At 43.9% G+C, this 20,781-nt stretch overlaps 1 protein-coding gene across 6 annotated transcripts in view; it reads right to left on the reverse strand.

The window, feature by feature from the left end:
* Positions 1-20,781, reverse strand: part of SDK1 (sidekick cell adhesion molecule 1) — a 383,849-nt gene that overhangs the window by 49,705 nt on the left and 313,363 nt on the right. For all 6 annotated transcript variants that reach the window (XM_041462308.1, XM_041462312.1, XM_041462313.1 and 3 more), the window contains 5 exons: positions 15,049-15,243; positions 10,900-11,101; positions 8,952-9,055; positions 6,871-6,941; positions 2,146-2,281 (listed from right to left, as the gene is read on the reverse strand). In XM_041462308.1, the coding sequence (XP_041318242.1) occupies positions 2,146-2,281; positions 6,871-6,941; positions 8,952-9,055; positions 10,900-11,101; positions 15,049-15,243 (708 nt within the window). The remainder of the gene's footprint in view (positions 1-2,145; positions 2,282-6,870; positions 6,942-8,951; positions 9,056-10,899; positions 11,102-15,048; positions 15,244-20,781) is intronic.

Raw genomic sequence — 20,781 nt, forward strand, 5'->3', positions numbered from 1 at the left:
TCCCAGCAGCCACATTTTTACAACAGCTACCTACTTGCACCATCGATGTCTCTGGGCGTAGGGGAAGCAAAGGTTTAAAGAAAAAGAAACTGGAGAAAGCCAGAGTCATTAATCTGTGTTGATTTCTGCTGGATCCACGGAGGAGAGCCACAGGAGTTTGCCCATGGTATATTTTGAGCCATTACAAAGAGTCTCAACTGAAGGCAATGCGCACTTACGTGTTAATTCATACGTCGTTAATGCCGAGCTGCTGTTCACTGTCTTGAAGCTGCTTTGGGCTATTCAGGGTAAGCAAAGCAGAAAGCTTGTTACAGTGCAAGGAAATAGTTATTGCAAATGATGTACAGCAGAGACAGAGGCAAATGAGGCAGCACACCCATACACAGTTTAAGCTTTAGGAATATACCTTGAAGGGCAATAAAATCACATCACTCTCTCGTAACACATCGAGAGCATCTCGCCCACATGGGGCTGTTTCATTTCCTCCTCAAACAGAGAGCTCACAAATACACAACACAAAGATGTTCTGGCTTTTAGATTAAATAGAACAAATGAGTAAAAATGAAATGATTTCTGGGGGCGAAAGCTCTCAGTGGCGCATTACGTCCTGACTTCTCGAGATGCAAAATTCAGAACCTGAAGAGCTGCAGAGTACTGAGCTGGCACGTGGACCACAAAGTGAACACTTAGATCAGGGCAGGACCTGTTTCTTTAAGTGTGAATTTGATTTCCCACAGTCTCACTGAAAGAATTCAAGATTCCTGCTGTGAGTGAATTGTAATAATATGCTAAGCTGTGCAAAACTGTGGGTCAGTGAGGAAGAGAGGTGTTCTAAGGTGAGAATTAAGAGGAGAAAGAGGGAAATTTATCTTAAAACACATTTGTCTCCACCCCTTGCTCTCTCTGTCTCTTGACTCCCTGGCGAGGTACAGCTTGTTTTTTCTCCTCTACAGTAATTAGGAACATAGCTGCAGGGCCAGACAAAAAGAGGGAAAAGACAAAACTGGTTGGTTCCACAGGCTCCCTGTCTTGTGAGAGCATCCAAATTCATGATTTCATAATGTACACTGTCAGCCATTCAGTTTTTGTCTGAGAAAAACCCTTCTGCATTCCTACACCTACGAGAGCTTTACATCTGTCTCCTGGTTCAAGCTGCTCAGCCTGAGAAGTCTCATTAGCTCTGACCACATAAGTGAGGTCAGAGTTAGGGGCTTACTTTATATTTAAAGCACCCACTTATCCACACCCACATTAAAATTCACTCTTGCTTTTGTAGAAATCACTTCTATGGGTTCAGGAAAGCATGGCAGATGATATAAGATATTAAAATAGTCTCACTGAACCCTATTCTGCTGCTCTTGGAGCATTATCTTATTCTGAATATTCCAGTGACATCGAAGAGGACAAAAGCTGGTCCCTACATGAGCACATCTCATTGCTGGACCTTATTTCTCAAGCTACTGAGCATTCACATGTCTGCCTCACATCATCTTATTCTGCCTATTCTTCCCTCTGATTTCTTTTCTAGCCTTTATCTAAAAAGCCTTTTCATTTTTTCTATTATTCCTCTCCCTTTCCACCTTCTTTCCATGTGAGCCATAAATCCCAGTGGCTAAAATGGAAAACAGGCATCTAAAAATTCTTGCTCATCTTTGCTATTTTCTTCTAAAATGTGGACAAGCACTTTGAAATTATAAAAATTCTATTTTAAAATTCTCCTCAGCTATTTTCCTCATACTGTAAAAAGAAAAACAAAATGTCAATTATAAAAACTATTGAAAAAAGCAAGAAAGGCAAAAGTTGCCAGCTGAGAAAAATGAAGTGTCTCTCGTTTGAAGGCAGAACAAAGTGTACCAGGGTAATTATGAAGTGGAGGTAGGGGGATGCAGGAAATCAGAGGGTATGTGAGGGACAGACCATCAATTCCAGCACGCTGGCAGAGATCAGCACAGACCATTACAATGCTGATCACACTCAGCTCACTTGCATTTTTCAGCATCTTCAGGCTGGCTACGTAAAACCTGAATTATTCCCAGCTCTCTTAGACTTACATCTTATTTCCATGGGGCAAGAGGGGGGTGCAGTGCCTGGTGTAATGACAGATTACCACTGTGGGATATTTTAAGGTCCAAAGCACAGGCTTACGTGTGAGCTCTGCTCTCAGAGCCGAGGGGTTCTGGATGGTTTTGGATTCTGTCCCAGGCCCGGTGTCGTAATCCAGCTCGCGGTAGTAGATGCGGTATCCCAGCAGGAGCCCGTTCACACTCTCCACCTTGGGGGGCTGAAAAACACCACGTGAAGAACAGGCTGGTTAGGATGGGCATGGCAACAGACATCCAGCACCAAGGGCAGTGGCTCTGGGCTCTGCTGAAAACAGACGTTAATAATGCACTGGGTTGGAGGTTGTGTGGTTTCAAAAGCACAATTAAAGGCAACTTTGAGGATTTTGCTCAGCTGTGGCCATTGCAAAAGGCTCTTGACTGAAAAATCCACACAGTGAACCAAGCTCCTTTCCTTCTTGGTGCACAGAAACCTGGGTGGGATGAAAAGTATAAATAAGCACTCCCTGGAAATGCAAGTTGCCTTCCATCAACCATGGAACAGCCAAACAGTGTTTCACTGCTTCCAAAAGGAAATAAATTATTTTGTCACAGACAGAATTTCTTCCTTTTCCTTGGGGACTGATCACAGGACAGTCTTCATTTGGCATTATTTTACCGAAAGACTGATGATCAAATAAAAAGGAAAATAAAAAGGAATAATAAAAATTGTTCTGGCTTTGATTAGGAAGACAAAACTAGGTCTAATAACAACCTCATAGAGGCATTTAGAGAGAAGTTACAGTTTGATGGGCTCTGGTGTGGGCACAGAGGAAAACCAAGGGCTCCTCCATAACAGCTCAGAGCAGTTTGGCACATACAGCCATGGGATGGCTCAAATAAGAGGTTTTTTCTTTCAGCATCATGTTGGGAGATGCTCAAAGACAAAACACCTCAGCAAGGCTTCTCCAGCAGCCCCTCACATCCTCCTTCAGCTACAGATACACAGCTGGCAAACTGAAATGGAGATTTGTATCTGGATGTCTTGCTTAGGTAGAGACAAGCAAATGGATTCCTCATGTTTTGGAAAAAAATTGCTTTCCTGAGGCTAATGCAGGCTAAGAACTGCAGAGAAGAGATGCCTTGAGCCATTTATCTTCTAAAGATTCTTTAACTGAAATTTAAGGGGCTGAAAGTATAAATGAAAAGGGTTTTAATGATAATCTTGCCTTTAATCCAGAAAGATCCCTACCAGCCTTGAGAACTTTACTAAGGAAAAGCATTGTGTAAAAATTAACTGCTGGTGTGAAACACTGTCACAATAGAAGGTAACGCCCCATGTAATTTTAATGAAAAAAGTCAGAACATCTTCACAGAAATGAGGAAGATCTTTGGTAATTCTGCTTCCAGAAATGACATGAGTTTTCCATTATTCCATTGCAATGGCAAGAGGAGGGAGAGAACTGTCCTCAGTGCCAAGGACCTTGCTTTGGGTGAGGGCTGAAGGAATTAAGTAGAAAGACTGCAGTTTATGGAAACCAAAAAAAGAAAAGTACATGAATCAGAGTATAAGGAAACTACATCTGCTCCAGGAGGAAGCTGCCTTCTTTTGCAGCTGTCCTGCACAGAGCCTGATGAAAGCAACCCAAACTCTCCCAAGATTTCACTTGCTCTGCCTGGGTGGAAATCTCTTATTTGTCATTTCATGCTCATCATCGTGCTCCATCCTCCGGCAAAGCTCTGACCACCTCTCACTGTTATTTGGGATCTGAGTAGAGAATGATGCTGTGGATACAGGATTGTGAGGGACCTCGAGGATCATCAGGGCTGGGAGCTCCCCACTGCAGAACCCCACCTGCTGAGAGCTTCTTTCACAGACAGAACAACCTCCAGAAACCAGAACCAGAACAACCAACCAAGAAATGGAGCTGATTCTTCAGCCTCCCAGTATTCCTGTTGGAAGCTGTTCCCAGCCTCACCACTCGGGTGGTTAGAAACATTCATTTAACTTCTAATCTAAATAATTCATAGCTGGTTTCTAACCATTTGTTCCTGTGCTAACATTGCCTTTTGGGTTAAATTGTTCTTCTCCCTGTGGGGTGTTTACTCCTGTGATGTATTTTAGAAAGGGCAATCATATTCCCTCTACGACTGCATTTCACAAGGCAAATAAATCAAGCTCTCGTACAACAGCCTTTCCTAGTCTCAGGCTGAGAGCCCCTTGTCCAAGGGACTGAGAAAATAGACCAAATAAAGTGCCAGGTTCCTCCAGAGCTGCCCCATGATGTTACTGCTCATGGACCAGCTGAAACACTCTCCTGTGCAAGAAGATGAGATGGGGTTACTGGAAATTATCAGTATCTCTCTCCTGATATTTTCTCTTTTTTTTTTGAAATCTTTTGACTTTCTGTTTTCTGTATTACACTGAAGTTACTTTAGCCCTGATGGTGCCCTTGCAGAGGGCTCCACAGCACAGCAGTGTCCTCGCCTACTTATGACTACCTACCTATGACTTTTCCTATTTTAATTACTAATAAACTTTTTTTCAAATTCAGGGAAAAAAAAAAAAAGTTGAAGTGGAATATCCTGCATAACTCTAAAAGGAAAACCCTGCTGAAGCTGAGAAGACTGTGACTCCCTGCTCTGCCACGTAACAGCCTTACAAGTAAAGCTTAATTTCTCTTTGTGACCCAACACTGATGTTATTGTTTTCTTACAAAACAATATATAAAAATAAAACATTGGTTTTTTATGCTATCATGTGATTCTCCATTTTTTCCTTCCTTGAGATTTAGGAGACAGGAAAGCTCAGAAAAGAAATAGCTTGCAAACTGTCTCTCTTTTTGCCATGGAAATGATGATTCTTTCCTGGAAAGGGTACTCTGCTAAAAGGTCAGGTCTTCCCCTTCCTATCTGTCTTCTGTGGACAAAACTCTGCTTTTGATGTAATGGATTATTTAGGATTTTGTAGAAAGGCCTGGGGGATCTGCTGAAATAGGTAAAATGGTTATGAGTGGCAGCCCATAATGGTGTACAGAAGTAAGAGAAATATCTTTGTGCTGTTTCTAAAGAGAAATAAATAAATAAAGACTGAAATGTAAGTTTGAATAATTGTTCTCTCTAAGGTAGAAGCAGAACAGTACATGATCCTGATGTTAAGTGTAACATCCTCCAGAACATTTGAAACAACCCTGCATTATTGATACAACAGACCTCACTGGAAATTACTTATTTTCTTCCCCCTTTAAATTTAAAAATAATGGACTGATTGGACCAAGCAGCTGAAAGCCCAGATAGTGCATCAAGAATTTGTTTTGTGAATTATTAACACAGCTCAAAGTAAAAAATTTAGCTTTGCTTGGAAATCCACTCTCCCATTTAGCTTGACTGCTGTTTTCAGTTTACATTATTTCTTAGACACTGCTGTGAAACTTCCTCTTAATTGGAGGCTATTGTGGGACTTCAAGATTTTTGTTTATTTGAAAAATATAGTACGGTTGAATTACCAGGACCTATTAATATACATGTGGTAATGACATATAATCGCCCACAACTCCCTCGAGATGGCTCTGGCACAACAACCCCATTTCACTTTCATGAAATGAAAAGCATCCAATTACCTAAACAACCACCTATTTCACATTAACTACACACCAGTAATCAGTCAGCTGGGGGAACGTTTATTTCTGTGGTCCATCGTGCCTCACATCCTCTTTGTCCTCTATTTCTGCTCTTTTTTCCCCTTTGCTGGGGGCTCTTGTTGTAGGTGGGGAGGTAGATTTGCATCTGTCCATAATTCCTCTGGTAAAACTGCTCAACATGTCTCCTATTTGCTCAACAGGCTGTAAGCAACGCTGCTGCTCAGGATTCTCCTGTGTGAGCTGGGGCCAGGCACCCAGCAGCACAGCCAGGCAGATTTGAAAGTGCTGCTGCACACCAATAAACACACCCTCATCCATATATTTTTATTCCAAAAATGCAAGGAGTCCCATCTGTACTGTAAATGCATATGTACATTTTTCACTATAATGCAATCTGTCCAAAGTCATCCTCATGATGTGTGGGGGCATTGTCTGGGAAGGAGGTGGGCAGAGGCTCTCCAGGATGGGTTATGGGTAACGTGCAGCACCCCAGTGGGGTGCCTCTATTAATGCCCACTCTGCAAAAAGAAACCTCAGGCACTGGATCACAAAATGTTCCTGCATCTCCCAGGAGGCCAGGATTGAGAGATAAAGGAAGGCAGAGGAAATGCCAATATAAAATGCAGACTTGACACAAATACTTCCCCATCCAACCCGGAGAGACTGCAGAGAGCTCAAACTTCCTTTCTTTTCTCTGAAGAAACTCAATGTTTCCCTCTCCAAGAGTCAAGAGGGCATGTGGAGCTCCTCAGAGGTATGAATGGGATCTCAGGCACTGATCTCAGGCTTCTGATCATTCCAGCAGCAGGAGGAGGCTGTGCACAACGTGAGCTTTTGATTACCTGATCTTACCAACACCATGCTCCGTGGAGTATTTTCTGTGTAAAGATGCACAACCATGGAGAGCAATGAAAGGGCAGGAAAACGTGACAAGAAACAATCTTGGACATGGCTACAGACACCCCTTTACCTCCCAGTGGGGGACAAAGTAAAAGCAACTGACAGGAATCTCCATTCATCACTAAAATTTATGCTAGATCAGGCAAATAAGGAAGTAGCTGCAGTCCTTCAATGTTAGTACAATACTTGCAGCTCAAGAAAATGTCCCTGGCAATGTACCCTTAAATTCAACAAGTTAAAGCAACCAAAAAATTGTTCACAGGAACATCAGAATTTTTCATTTTACCTACCTGCCACTGCACAAGGACAGAGGAAGTCGTGTGGGGAGTTACTACCACAGAACTGGGTGGTTCATCTGGAACTAAACAAGAGAAAAAGGAAACAAAAGCAGTTACAGCAAGAGGGTGGAAAAGGGACAGCTTTTCTTTCATTCATCAAGTTCTTTTTCTTCACTGCTGAAGGAAATCTAGCCCAGCTGCTTCGTGGTGGGTCCCAAAAGCAGCATGGTGGATGTGGATGTTGGAGCCCAGGGAGAAGCCAGGCACACCTCTTACATCCCTTGCTCTGCCTGGGGCTTTGGCAGCTTGAGCAGAGTAAGAGAAGCTCAGGGCATAAACCTGCAGGAAGCTGCAGCAGCCAGCTGCCCACAGACCACCTGATGCCCATCTGTAAGGAACTTTAACCAGCCGTGTGCTGGCTCCAAAGGGTGAGAAAACTGCTCCCAGATTTTTCAGGAGATTTTTTGCCACCTTTGGGGCAAGCCTGCCTTGAATTTAGGAGTGTGTGTCACATAGCCACACATTATTTTAGTCAGGACAGCTTGATTTACCACAGGTTAACCCTTTCCTGTGCCCATGGCCTCCCAGACACTCCACAGCAGCTCAAAGACACGAAGCAAAGGCTTATCAGGAGCTCACAGCCCTCCACAGTGCAATGCTCAAGTGGCAGGACTGGAGTTGCACAGCAGAATAAATGCTCAGTTTGCTGAGGAGGTGAGAAGCTTTCATGATTTTTTCCCACCTGTATTGTGAGGAGGCCAAGCACAACTCTGGATCCGCTGTAGCTAAATTCAAAGACAACTTAAAATGAAATTTTAAATTCCAAAACAGTGAGTCAGTGCTGCCTCATTAGCACCAGTTACAGCCTGCACCGACCCTGCTGCTGCTGTGCAGGAAGGTGGAGAGTCAGGATGCCTTTAAGGGGCTGCTTAGCACATTGGTCAGGTATTAAATGGGTTCCTTTTTAACATCCCACACTCTGGGATGAGCTCTGTCCTCTCTCTGGTCTTCTGATTTCAAGATCACATTCCCTGGCAAAATGGCTTCCTATTTTTATATCTCAGTGTCATTTCTAACTCATCACTCCTTGCTCTGTAGGAAATAATTGCTCTATGGTTATATATATAATCATTTAGGTTGGACAAGACCTCTAAGACCATCAAGCCAGCACTTCCAAGCCCACTGCTAACTCATGTCCCCAAGTGCCACATGTACATGGCTTTCCATTCCCTCCAGGGATGGGGACTCCAGCACTGCCCTAGGCAGCTTTTGCCAGTGCTTGAGAAACCTTACAGTGAAGTAATTTTCCCTAATATTCAATCTAAACTTCCCCTGGTGCAACCAGACCATTTCCTTATGTCCTACCACTTCTTACTTGGGAGAAGAGATTGACCCCACACCTCACAGCACCCACATATACATATTTATCCATGTATGTATCCCAGGATTACCCAATTTCCCAGGGTCAAAGCACATACTGATGCTTTTCCTACTTTGCAGAGTTCCTTTCTCCATTCAAGACATCAGAGCTACTTCTGCATTCAGACATTGACTTTATACAATCAAGGAATTAGAAGCTGATCTCTAAGGCTAAAAATAAAAGCCTTGTCAATGTCATTCACAGTTTATTAGTCCTGATCTGCAGGATTAAATGCTCATGTTTCCAGGAGCTTCATACTCTTTCTTACTTATACCTCAGCAATTTTGCCATTCTGCAGACTGACGTGGATTGTGAGGGGAAAACAATTGAAGAAACTTCTTCAAATGTATGCAGGGCTCTACATTTATTTTTAATGCTGTCTTGTAAATTATTCAATTTCTGCAAAGATAATGGTTAGTGCAGAGTTTGGAAGCCAATCAAATGAAGTTTAAATCCATTTTGAGACTCCTGAAAGTATGATTCATTATCAGAGGGCACAGCAGGACACTTAAAGGCTGCCTGTTAATTCAGCCATATCTCATTGCTACCTGTATCAACTTCCTGTGGACAAAACTGCTTTGGCTGTTGGTTTTCACTCCAGCCTCCATGGAGAGCACCCTGCAGTGGCTCCAGGAGCCCTGGGGAGCCCCCAGTGTGCCTTCTCTTCCCTTACCATCCTGCAGGGTTGTGACCGCCTCTGTCTCCGCGCTGAAGTCGCTGTCCCCGATGTCGTTGGTGGCCTTCACTCTCAGCTTGTAGGAGGTGAACGGGTTCAGGCTGTGGAATGGGGAAAGCAAGGCTGAAAAGGGGATGAAATCTCCCTCCCTCATCACAACTTGCCTCCAGAGAGACCCTGCCCACTGCCCACCAGAGTCACTGAGCAGTTTGTCTCCTCTCCCCATCACCTTTTCTCTGCAGTCTCCCCCAGCTGCCCAGGTGCTCCCACCCCTGCTGCCATCAGCACCTTCCCAGATGACCCCTGCTCTGAGTTCCCAGAAACACTCATTTATTGCTGAATAAATGAGACCACCAGAACACAGACCTGAAGCTACAGCTCAGGGAGCAGCCCACGACTGGGGCTTGCTATCTGAGTTCTGCGTGGCTGTGCAGAGCCTGGCTTTCAAGGTGCTTTGCTGAGATATCCTCCAAAGCCATCTGGGTCAGTCCATCCTCCAAGCACGGATGGGCAGGGCAGGTGGGGAGGAGGCAGGAAACGTGCCCAGGGTCAGCCAGTGTCCAGCAGGCTCTGGAATTCAGAGTGCCAGCTCCTGACTAATCCCTTACATCCACACCACTTGATCAGTGCATTTTGCTCCTGCTGAACCCCAAATTAATGCCATTACTTGGATTATTTAATAAAGACGGTGACAACAGGTTCCCTGCAGCTCTTTTATCTATGTGGTGCTTTAAGATATGCGAAGAGTGATTTCCAGCTGACATAACCTTGCAAAGATGATTCTGTCTTGGCTTGGCGGGGGAGGTGAAGGGGAGGCCGCCTTTGGAGTTGCAGGCAGAGGTTTGAAATGCAGAGCTGTAACTTATGGGGGATTTCACTGATTAATTGGTAGTGTCTAACCATCCACTGGCAGATGGAACACTGACTACAAACCCAAGTTACTTGTAAGGAATGATTAAACATCAAGGATAACGCATTCTGATGGGCAGCACTCTCACATCCATGACTCTTCTGGAAATCCACAGGAAAGTGCTTTTAAGCAAGGGGGAGAAGAAATCTCTTTCAGTAGTGCCACACTATCAGGACAATTACTTACCTACAGCAACTTGATTAATGTGAATCATCCTTTTTGATCTTTTGTTTTCAGTCATGCCAATGTCAAGTACAAGTGACATAGATGGTTTCCTTGCTTTTGCATGTTTTGACTGGAAAGATACTGGCACACAACCAGTGAGCTGCCATATACCACAGCCACCAATGCTTTTAATAACAGACCCAAAAAATCTGTATCTGAATGCTCGGAATACCTTGCAGCCTAAAAGCTCGCAGCCTTTTAGAAATAATCTGATTTGTACTGGCTTGTCAGCAGAGGAAATGGACAGCAAAACAAGTACCTGCTCGTAGACATTCAATTACTTCTACTGATGTTACAAGGACTTTAATTACACCAGTATTGCAGAGGATATAATGAAGCCTGAATAACAAAGTTTAAACATTCTGATGCTATCTATAAACTTCAGTATGGAAAATACAGATAAAAATGGTTCTCATTTCATCTGGAAAAGCTTATATAGAGATAATTGCAATGCAGCATTCGGAGTGGATTTTAACATCAGTCACTACTGAAAGGATTTTTAACTAGTTGTATTTTACAGAGCACTGTGTAGCTACATATGATTTAGCCTGAGTAGTGTTATCTGTGGTGCTGAGCTTCCAGGAAAGGCTTCAAAAAGATGCACTGCAGTCCAACTTTAATTAGATTTATTGCATGACCTTCAGCAAATCTCTCAACTGCTGTTCATAACACCACCTCTGAAATGGGAGCAGCGGCCTCACTTAACCTCTCTCCCCCAAAAAGAACATGAAGCTGAGTGATGCTTGTTTTGGTTTCCTAACTAGTGGGGAAGTATGGGAATTTCTGTGCTAGCCTGGGATCACGTGGTACCTTTCGACAACGCAGGATGTGGCCTCGTGGCTGATGGAGGAGGAGTAGGTTTGCCAGGCTCCGTGTGGCAGCTCCCGCACTTGGACTGTGAAATATCGGATTGGTGACGATCCATCACTGCCAGGGACCCAGGTCAGCACCAGGCTCCGGGAGGACACGTCGCCCTGGGGGGTCATCACCTGCCTGGGAGGTGCTGGTCGTTCTGCAATCAAACCATAATTTAGCTGCTTTGAGAGGAAATTCAAAACAACGTAAAATGAGACAGCCTGGTCAGATTTTCACAGTGGCAAAGCCAAAGGGCATTGAATTTTTGGATTTGCCACATGAAGTATACGGCCATCCCATTCCTTAACCTTCCACTGCAAGGAGAAGCAGTAAAACTGATTCTTATCTCCCTGCATCAAAGGTCACTGCAGGATATAAACCTTCCTCACAGTGGACCTCAAACTTGGGAGGGGGTCTTGACCTGGCAGGTTAAAGAAGAATCATCAGGACTGGCAGCCAAGCAAACCAAGGCAATATTTAATGAAACTCAGCTGTGCTTCTGGCTGCAGTTGCTCTTTTGACAGACTCTGTGTGTAAATTAGCTCACTTTTTAACCTGTTCTTACTACTTGGTACCAGGAACTCCGTTCTCTCTGTGCTGTGCAGGGTCCTCTTTCCCCAGGCATGAGGAAGAGGCAGGGGCAAGCTGGAATAGGCTGTTGTGTGGCAGAGTCCAAGCACACACAGATGATGCTGAATTCCTGCACCAGGCAAGGAACCAGGAGGCATCAGCAGCTCCTGGTGCTGCTGCTTCCAAACCCCAGCCTGGAACCAGCACAGAGCTGGGGCTGGAGCACCTGGTGCAGGTTCCTTCCAGTGCCCCCCAACTCTTCCCTTCATACCCATTAACTTTGAACCTGCAAAGTCAAACCAGCCAGTGCTGAGGGAGATCTCTCCAGAGTAATTACCCTCACACCTCTGGGATGAGCAGGGAATGGCAATGCAGGTGTAAGCATGCCAGCCCCCAACTGTTTCATTACAGATCTCCTTTCCCGTCACCGCGTCTCCGCACTCCATCGATTTCAATAGAGAAACTCTATAGAGTGAGGAATAATTGTTTAATTGTTTATCATGAAGATTATTGATTCTGATTAAAATGTGTGGCATGTAATAAAGCAGAAATTGATTGGAGACACCGCAGTGACTTGCTTTTGAGAAGCAATTCAATTCAACTTCATCAGCACTTGTTTCCATAAACACACCTCTGCCTGCCTGACTCCTCACAGCTCCGTACGGCCAGCGCTTCATTTCCTTGCCATCCCCTACAACCATTTCCAGCATGTTTTGGCATTTCTCTGCAGCCTGCTCTCGCTGACATCAGTGCCCAAAGACTTGTAAGCTATTAGCTGGAGGAAGCCCTGGGTGCCAGCAGCCTGCGAGCAGCAGCACGACGCGAAAGGTCAGTGCCTTACACTGACAGGCAGAGACAGGGACGTGGGGTTATTCCATGCCAGGGAGGGAGAGTCATGCAGGGATTTTATACATTCTGCTGATAAGCTCTGCACTTTTGGGCAGGTCAGATCTTGCAGTCAGTCTCCCATGATTTGGTTTCCTTCTACTGCTAATGGGAGATCTTAAAATCTCCCGTGTTGCAGGATATACTCCCTGACTGTTTGTACAAACCCATTAGTATAAAGAGTTTATTTATGGGAGTTTAGCCACAAGCAAATGCTAAGGTGAGACTGTCAGTGCAGGCTTGAAAGGCCACATGACTCTATAGACTACTTTTAATTTCTTGCTACATTTCAGTTTTTTGACTCAGTGCTGCCCTGATCACCAATGTTGAATATTCTGAAATGTAGATTCAAAGCACTGCAGTAGAGGCTCTGGAGAATACAGCCACAATATAACTTAGGATCTATAAATCACAGGCATCACTGCAAAACGTAAAGATTTATACTGGGATTAACCAAGGAATTTACAAGGGCAAGAGTGACTAATTTTGTTAATTTTCAAGAGAATTTTTGTGTCTGTCTACCTTAGTATCAAGGACTATAAGGATATTAAATACATATTTATTAACAGGAATTAGATATCTTTTCATTCTAGAATATTTATTGTCATGTATACACATTTCAGGTTAATTTCTTGTTAGCAAAATAGCTGCACTGGATACATTTCTTTATCATCCCCTTTTATAATTCTTGCTGATGTGAGAAAACACATTGTTGTCTTTATATTTTATATGGGATTAGTAGACTTATGGTTGCAAAGCACGTAGAGACCCAGCAGAGTTGTCCATCAAAAAGAGAAAGGGATCATGTTACATTGTGATTTGGGTACTCAAGATAACCCTAAAGCACTGATAGCAACAAGGGGTCACTGTTCCCACAGTGGAGCTGGGAGTTCTGCCTTGAGCTGTTGTGCATCCTTGTTCACAGTCTGGGGAATCTCAGCACATTTTATTGAGCAGGGGAGGCCCCGAGCTTTGAGAATTCACTTTTTTTGGCATGGTGGAGTTTTTTTGGAAGCCTCTACATGTCATGCTTTGATCCTCCCCTTTGACAGCAATCAGACAGGGGTGGGAGAAACCTTGAGCTGATAAATCTCTTTGATGGACAGTACCTTCAGCAGAGGCAGTTCCAATTTCCTAGTACATCTTCAGAGGTTCTTTCTCTGAGGACTGCACTGTTATGCACTGGGAAGGCTGCACATGACCTGCAGAGCTTTGCCAGAGGGAATTTTAAACCCAACCAAACAGGCCAGGAGTAGCTGAAATGCACCTCACAGGCTCTTGCTGTTGGTAGCTGAGCATCAACTTCCTCTCTTAGAAATGTTAAAAGAAAAATAATGAGGAAGACATTGTTGGCAAATACAATGGGAGATCCTTACTCTTGCAATAAATTATGTGCAAGGTGTAGAAAGGACTTTAAACAAATGATGGTTTATCAGGAACACTTTAGGAATTAAAAGCAAATGTCATTGGTTGCATTAGAGTGCCCCAAGAGCAAGCCCACAAACACATGAAGAAATTCTAACAACAGCTGAAAGACGTCTGTGGAAGTCTGGCCTGGAGACCTGCTGGAGTGTGCTCTTCTCTGAACTGTGACTTTTAGATGGCATGGGAGTTGCATGGTTCTAGTTTTTGAGGGAGAATTTTACTTAAAAAATATCAATATCCAGACATAGCACAAAACCCAGTGGTGCTGGTAGAGTTACCCTGGCTTGTTTTGATTTTGTCACCTCAAGAGACCAGATACATTCTTTGCAGTGGAACATGGCCTATGTGCAAGACCAGGGGAAAACCCACGCTCTTGTTCTCCACCAATATTCAGCACTATATTCTCTTTTAGCTCTGAATAAAAAAAAATTTAAAATCTTCATGCACAAGTAGAAAATGCAAATTTTTTAACTGAAGCTCTACAGATCAGTTCTAAAACTGGAGGAATGAGCAGTTCCTTGAGCCAAAGCATTAAAAACAAGCAGTGATGCAGAGCAGATCCTGTAATACCTTACACGTCTTTCACATTTTGGTACATTTGGTATCAAAGCATCTGGTTTCATTTACACACACATATAAATGCCACCTTCTAGATTCCCTTCAGAGCAGAACTTGTCTGGAGAGTCAGGATGCAAATAACCATTTCATGGCTGATGCAAGAAGCAGAAAAAGTCTGGGCAATCCAGATGCAAAGGCTCTACTGGAGCGTGTGGCAGTGAAAGGCCAGAGTAATTAGAAACACATTAGGTCAGGGCTGAGGCACAATGGAGGAGCTGTGGAGAAATTCTGCAACACCACTGCCTCTCATTTTGCGTTCCCTAATCAATATAATTCATCCATCACTTACTTTCTTAAGATTGCAATCTTTCTAGAAAACGAGAGCTAAAAAAAAAAAAAAAAAAACCATCTGACTGCAAAAGGAGGCTGCACATGGCCAATATAGCAGCTGATGGAAAAATCAATTCCAACAGCCCGGCAGGTTAGAAGAACTGTGTCTCATAAAAGTCTGCCTTGCTTTCTCAAATCATGATGCTGCCATGGATTGGGGCAGGTTTATGGGGTGAGAAGGAGGAGGCGAAGCCTGCTATTAAAATCCCCCAAAGTGCAGTGCAGGCTCCAGGGCAGGCACGCAAATTCCCTGAACCCATGGCTTGCAAGCATTACCTCGTTTCTCAGTGGTGATCACCGTGGCTTCCAGAGGCTCCCCCCAGCCCTGCCTGGTCTTGGCAGATGTCCTGAAGATGTAGGCTGACTCTGGGCTCAGGTCTGTAGCCGTGAACTGCCGGACTGTGGAGCCAACCTCCACCGTGGTGAACTTGTTGGGGCTGCTGCTGGCCAGGCGGTAGGCGACCTGGTACCCTGCAAGCAGAGAGGGGAAAAGGCTCAGCTGGCATCTCTAACAGGGACAAAAGAACACCAGCACTATTAGTTTATCCTAATTACATGCTTATCTGAAGTTGGGAGAAAAGTAATTTACTGCTTTTGGTGCTATAAAGCTCAGATTTTTGGCAGATGCCACACACCTTACAAAGGAAATCACTCACACATGAGGCTCTGCTGGATACAACTGCTATGAAACTGAGCTCACTTTCCATTCCTTAGGCCAACAAGATGCAAAACCAGTTTAATCCTTCCTGGGCATTCTGGCACCTTTTTGGAAAGCAAAGTTGGTACAATGTGTCACCTGGCTGAGGTGGTTCAAAGCAACGCTCCAGTTCCAGCTTTCCAACCCATGCTCACCGGCTGTTCTACCCTCTCCCAGTTTCAGCACTGGCTCAAATTCAAGGTTCTTTAGCTGCAGCTCCAGCAGCTAGACTGACCAAACCATGCAGCCTTCACATTGCTCCAGTGAAAGCTTGCTTCTCCTTTCTGCAAGTGCTTTTCCCTCAGCAGTGAGTGCCAGAACTGCCAATAAAGCCACCCTTCTGTCATTCAGCATCGCTGCCCTTGCCCAGAGCCCGAGGAAGGAGCCTGCAAGCTCTGTGGTCCTGCTTCATCCAGGCAGGTCTCAATAATCAATTTTGCTGATGCCTGTAAGTGATAACCCCCCTTCCACCCTGCCTGACAATCAGGAGCTCACAGTTTAGCTTGGGTTATTAATGATTCCACTGTGCAAGGAGGGCTTCCAGGGCTCTTACGCACCACTAGCGACAACTGTCCCCCAAAGAGGGTCTGCCAAATGTTCAAATCTATTCTGTAAACCCAGCAATTCAATCAGGCTCTCACTTCTGGAGCTCAATGGTAACTTCCAGTCCAGCAGCTGACTTCCAAAATCAATTAATAGCAGAACTGATGTGAGGTTTTATTGCCCGAGCTGAATGTATGATTAAATGCTCCATGGACTTACACAGGGCAGAGCACGGCCAACAAATCCAAATCAAACCAGCTGAAAACAAAACAGTCACGGCACAGTTCTGCCAACCCTCTGCTCACCCTCTGAATGACAAAAGAGGTCTGCAGCACCTGAGCCATCTCTTTCTCATGGAATTAATACCCCAGCTAGAGTTTGAACTCCCACCACATCTTGGCTGTAACAAGACCAAGGGGAGCCAAACCTGGCATGGTTCATTGGGAAAGGTCAGTGCATGAAATCTGAGGGGTTGATCTTACCTATGGCTATTAGAGAAAACCCAATGACATTTATTTCCCACTGTGAATATGCCACAATTGCCACATTGCCACTCACAGAAAAGGCCTGGAGTTCCTGCAGTCCCTGGAATTGATGCCACACGCGTGTGGTGCACTCTGTCACAAACAGTGGAATTTAATTGGGATACAGATGGTATTAATTTTGTTGTGCTGACTCTCACAGTGCCACTGATAATGCACCAGGGCTTCCTTGTCCTTTCTTCCCTGGCAGCTGCTCGGGGACATGGGGCAGCAGTCACGGCTGCTTCACGTGGAACAATTTGCACCAACACCTCCAGGAGTGACCTGGCTTTTCCGAGCACCCGTGGCTTCAGCCCCAGCTCCCCCAGGCTGTGGTTGGTTTAATCCTACAGGAACATTTCCACAGCTGGGTGGAGAGCTTTAGATTTCTTCAGAGGCTGGCAGTAATGTCCTGTGAGGAGTGCCTGAGGACTTTGGGCTTGTCTAGTCTGGAGGCTGAGGGGTGATCACACAGCTCCCTGAGGAGGGGGTGTGGAGGGGGAGGTGCTGGTCTAGCAGGGTGGTAAAACACTGCTGCAGAGAGGTGGTGGCTGCCCCATCCTTGGAAATTCTCAAGGTCAGGTTGGACACAGCTCAGGTCAACCTTTATTAGTTGAGAATGCCCCTGCCCTCCTCACGGCAGGGGGGTTGGACCAGATGGCTTTCAAAGGTTGCTGCTAACCCAAACTATCCGGGTTCTGTGATCTCCCTGGGACTGATAGGACACGTGGGAATGGCTCAAAACTGCTTCAGCTGCTGTTCAGACTGGACATGAGGAAGAATTTATTCACAGAGAGGGTGGTCAAACCCTGGAACTGTCTTCCTTGAGAAGTGGGCAATGCCCCAAGCCTGTCTGTGTTTAAAAGCCATTTGGATGAAGCCCTTAATAATGCTGTAACTTGGTCAGCACTGAACTGGTCAGGCAGCTGGACTTAATTATTGTTATAGGTGCCTTCCAACTGGAATAGTCTGTTCTGTTCTATTCTATTCTAATCAATTAAAAAGTCTCCTGATTTTTCAGTGCTCCTGAGTATGCTTAGATCCCAGCAAAGTCTTGGGGTCTTACACTTTCAACATTTCATTCTTTCACCTGCAAATTATCTCCTTTTATCCATGGGACTAGTTCTTCCATTACTGGTCCAATATATTTCAACAAAGTATTTCTGTACGTTTAATGCTGCAATATTTTGATCTTTTTAAAAAGTCCACAGAAAGACAGAGAGCAACAGGGAGAAGGAACTGATATATATGATCTTTTTTGTTTATACTGATGTGAAGAATGTGGGAGTGAAAACTCCAGTGCAGGATCTTAACAAGGAGGAAAAAATAGTCAAAGAAAAGCACTGGGGAAATTTTTACAGCAGCAAGAAAGATGAAGGAAAAAGCAACTAAGATGGCTAAAGAAGCTTGATAAAGGGATATAGGATGTAAAGAATAAGACCTGGAGGGAAACAGAGAACATTAAAAGAATAGAAAAGTTGATTTATCTAGTTATTAAAAGATAAGTATGATATCTGGGACATATCCTTGTTGAGTAATTTCCTCTCTTTTCTAAACCTTTGTAAAATATGAAGTGTAGTTAAAATGTAAGGGGGAATAGAAAGATAACTATTTACTACTAAATGGTGGCAGTCATGCTGGAAAGCAATTATAAACACACCCAGATTAGGCAAAGGAACACATACATATCTAGGCCATTACAATATCTTACACAAAAGTGGGTCTGTGGCTAGTGAAATCATTAATTTAGCTGTGAGAAAGAGGAAATCACTTGTCACAGCCTGTCTCTGCGACAGGCTCTGCAAACTCCCTTTCCTTGCATCCCTGTTAAAAACAGCAGCAGCTTTCACTGTCCCCTCCGACATCTGCTGTTGGCACAAAGTCTGAGGAAATATCTGTTTTCCTGAGTTTGCATGACCAGAGCCATCACCTTAACAGATTTCCTAAGAAACTCAACACCTCCATAGGTCTGATTCCAAGGCAAATATCCAAGCTGTACACCTGAACTCAGCTCACTTTTTTTGCTACCTACAACCTGCCTGAGAGACACCCAGTATTTCATTCTGACCCCCTGCATCTCCTGTTAGACAGTTTGGGACAATGAGGATCCAGACTGGCATAAAAAGCATTTATTTTATTTTTTCTGAGTGGCACAGAAGACTCAGTACTTAAACTACAACTTGGATAATAACTAGGGCTAATTCAAGATCAAAAAGATAAAATTATTAAGTTGATGAATTTCAGCAACAAGGGATAGGAGAAGAAAGGAAATGTTAAGTGAAATCAAACGAGACAAATCAATAGAGGTAAATGGAAAGTGTTCAAAGAGAAATTAATGTATGCTTGAGGGCTATAACAGGCAATTGCTGCAGTGGAGGAATGAGCAGCATTTTTTCCTTGCTCAATTATGACAATAAGACATTGCAGATATCTTAGGAAAAAAAATTAAAAATCAAAGGTTATGAATGAAAGTATAACCTTTAAAAGGTGATTGGAGCAAAATTTTGGGGGAAAGGAATATCTTACAGAATGTGAAGTATCTGGATGGTCAATAAGAATTCATGTATTTTCTTAACCTTTTTGCCATATAGCATTAGATCCCAAATCCCTTCTGCTACTGGGAGTGCTGCCAATCACCAGACCACAACAGCATTAAAAACCCTCCTGAAAAGATCAAGTCGTCAGGAGTTTATTTATTCATTGAAACTAGGCTTATTTTTCACTTCAGCATCTTTTTGAGCACTTTTTTGCACAAGTACAAGCAGTTCCATGAGCTGCACACTTCCCAAACTCAATAAATGGCAGCTGCCTGTTAAACGTTAGGTCGCCGCAACACAGCCGCTGGATTCCCCGAAGCAAACAGGCAGCAGGAGGGTGACAACACCCCATGAATATCAAAAAGCTTTCAGGCTCATCACCATACAAAGCCCTTCAAGAAGTGACAGCACCCGTTGGTGCAGGCCACGGTGCAGCAGAGATACAAACAATTATTAATTTGTCACAGAACTCGGGGAGAGCTGAGCGATACCACGAGGTTACTCGGCGCGGCGGAGCAGCAATCCAGTTTGTTGATTTTCCTGCTTATCTGTTTTAGGGCCAGCGGGTGTGCAAATGCAGCCTGGGATCAAAATAGGAATTTGCAAACATGGATTACATCCAATTTTGGGTCTAATTCTCGGCGGAGTTCTTACACTTTTTATTTTTTTTTTTTTTCCCAATAAGCTCCAGGTAAATGCTAAATACAAGGATACCGTGAGGAATACTAACCAGGGCCTGGGAGGATGTGGGTTAAGCTCTCATTTTCAGGGGGAGCTCATGGCTTGAAGTGCACAAATGCACATTAATGCCTCATTTATCTTTAATAGTGTTTGAGGGAACTATGTGGGTGCTGGTTGAACTGAGTGCAGAGAGGAAGACAGAGTGAAACCTCAGATGGTTGGAGTAACATTCCCAGAAGGAAAAAGGGAAATATCTCACAGTCTTGCATGGTAAAATATTTAAACAAACAAACAAGTGGTTTTCCCTCTTGGTGCCTGCCAGTACTTCATCCTGCTAATCTCTCTCTGAAATGCTAGAACATGTTTTTGTATAGATTACAGAAATGTTAGCTGCAAAGGTGCATGTATGCTCAGAGGACAAGGCAGCCAGAGCAGCAACATTAGTTCAAAGGCTCTGAATATAAGTCGCTCTTGCAAAGCAAGTGGTTTTTCTTTTGAGCCCCAGGAGTGAAGAGAAGGGCAGCAGACAAAATTATGTTCACTTATTTTTCTCAATGACTCCACTTTGGTGCACTTGACCAGAGGGTTGGAGTGGTGTTTTGGAGGTTCATTATAGTAATGAGATGTAAAAAGTGTACAGGGAAAAAATAAAACCCCAAAACTCCCCAAATTTGCAACCTTTCCTTAGAACACTGCACATAGTTTTTTATCTATTTTTGAAGCACGGTTCACTTCTTAGGAAAGATCACAGAAGTACCCAGCATGAGCAATTTTCCCTTTTTCTCTCTTTGGCAGCTAACTACTTCCTCCAGGAACCTCAGTATTGCTACCATTGAGAAAATAAAAGTGAGAACTGTTGAATAAAGACAATGGACTTCAAAGAGGTGGATGGGAGGGACTGGCAGGTAACATCACCCTGGGAAGAAATTCTAAGGGAAAAAGGAATCCAGGTTAGCTGACCATTTTAAGAGACAAAAAAAAATGGTACAACTATCCCAATGCAGACAAAAGATGTTAAGAGGCCGATATG

This window comes from Pyrgilauda ruficollis, unplaced genomic scaffold (genome assembly GCF_017590135.1).
Source record: "Pyrgilauda ruficollis isolate IOZ18807 unplaced genomic scaffold, ASM1759013v1 scaffold16, whole genome shotgun sequence".
Classification (NCBI taxonomy): domain Eukaryota; kingdom Metazoa; phylum Chordata; class Aves; order Passeriformes; family Passeridae; genus Pyrgilauda; species Pyrgilauda ruficollis.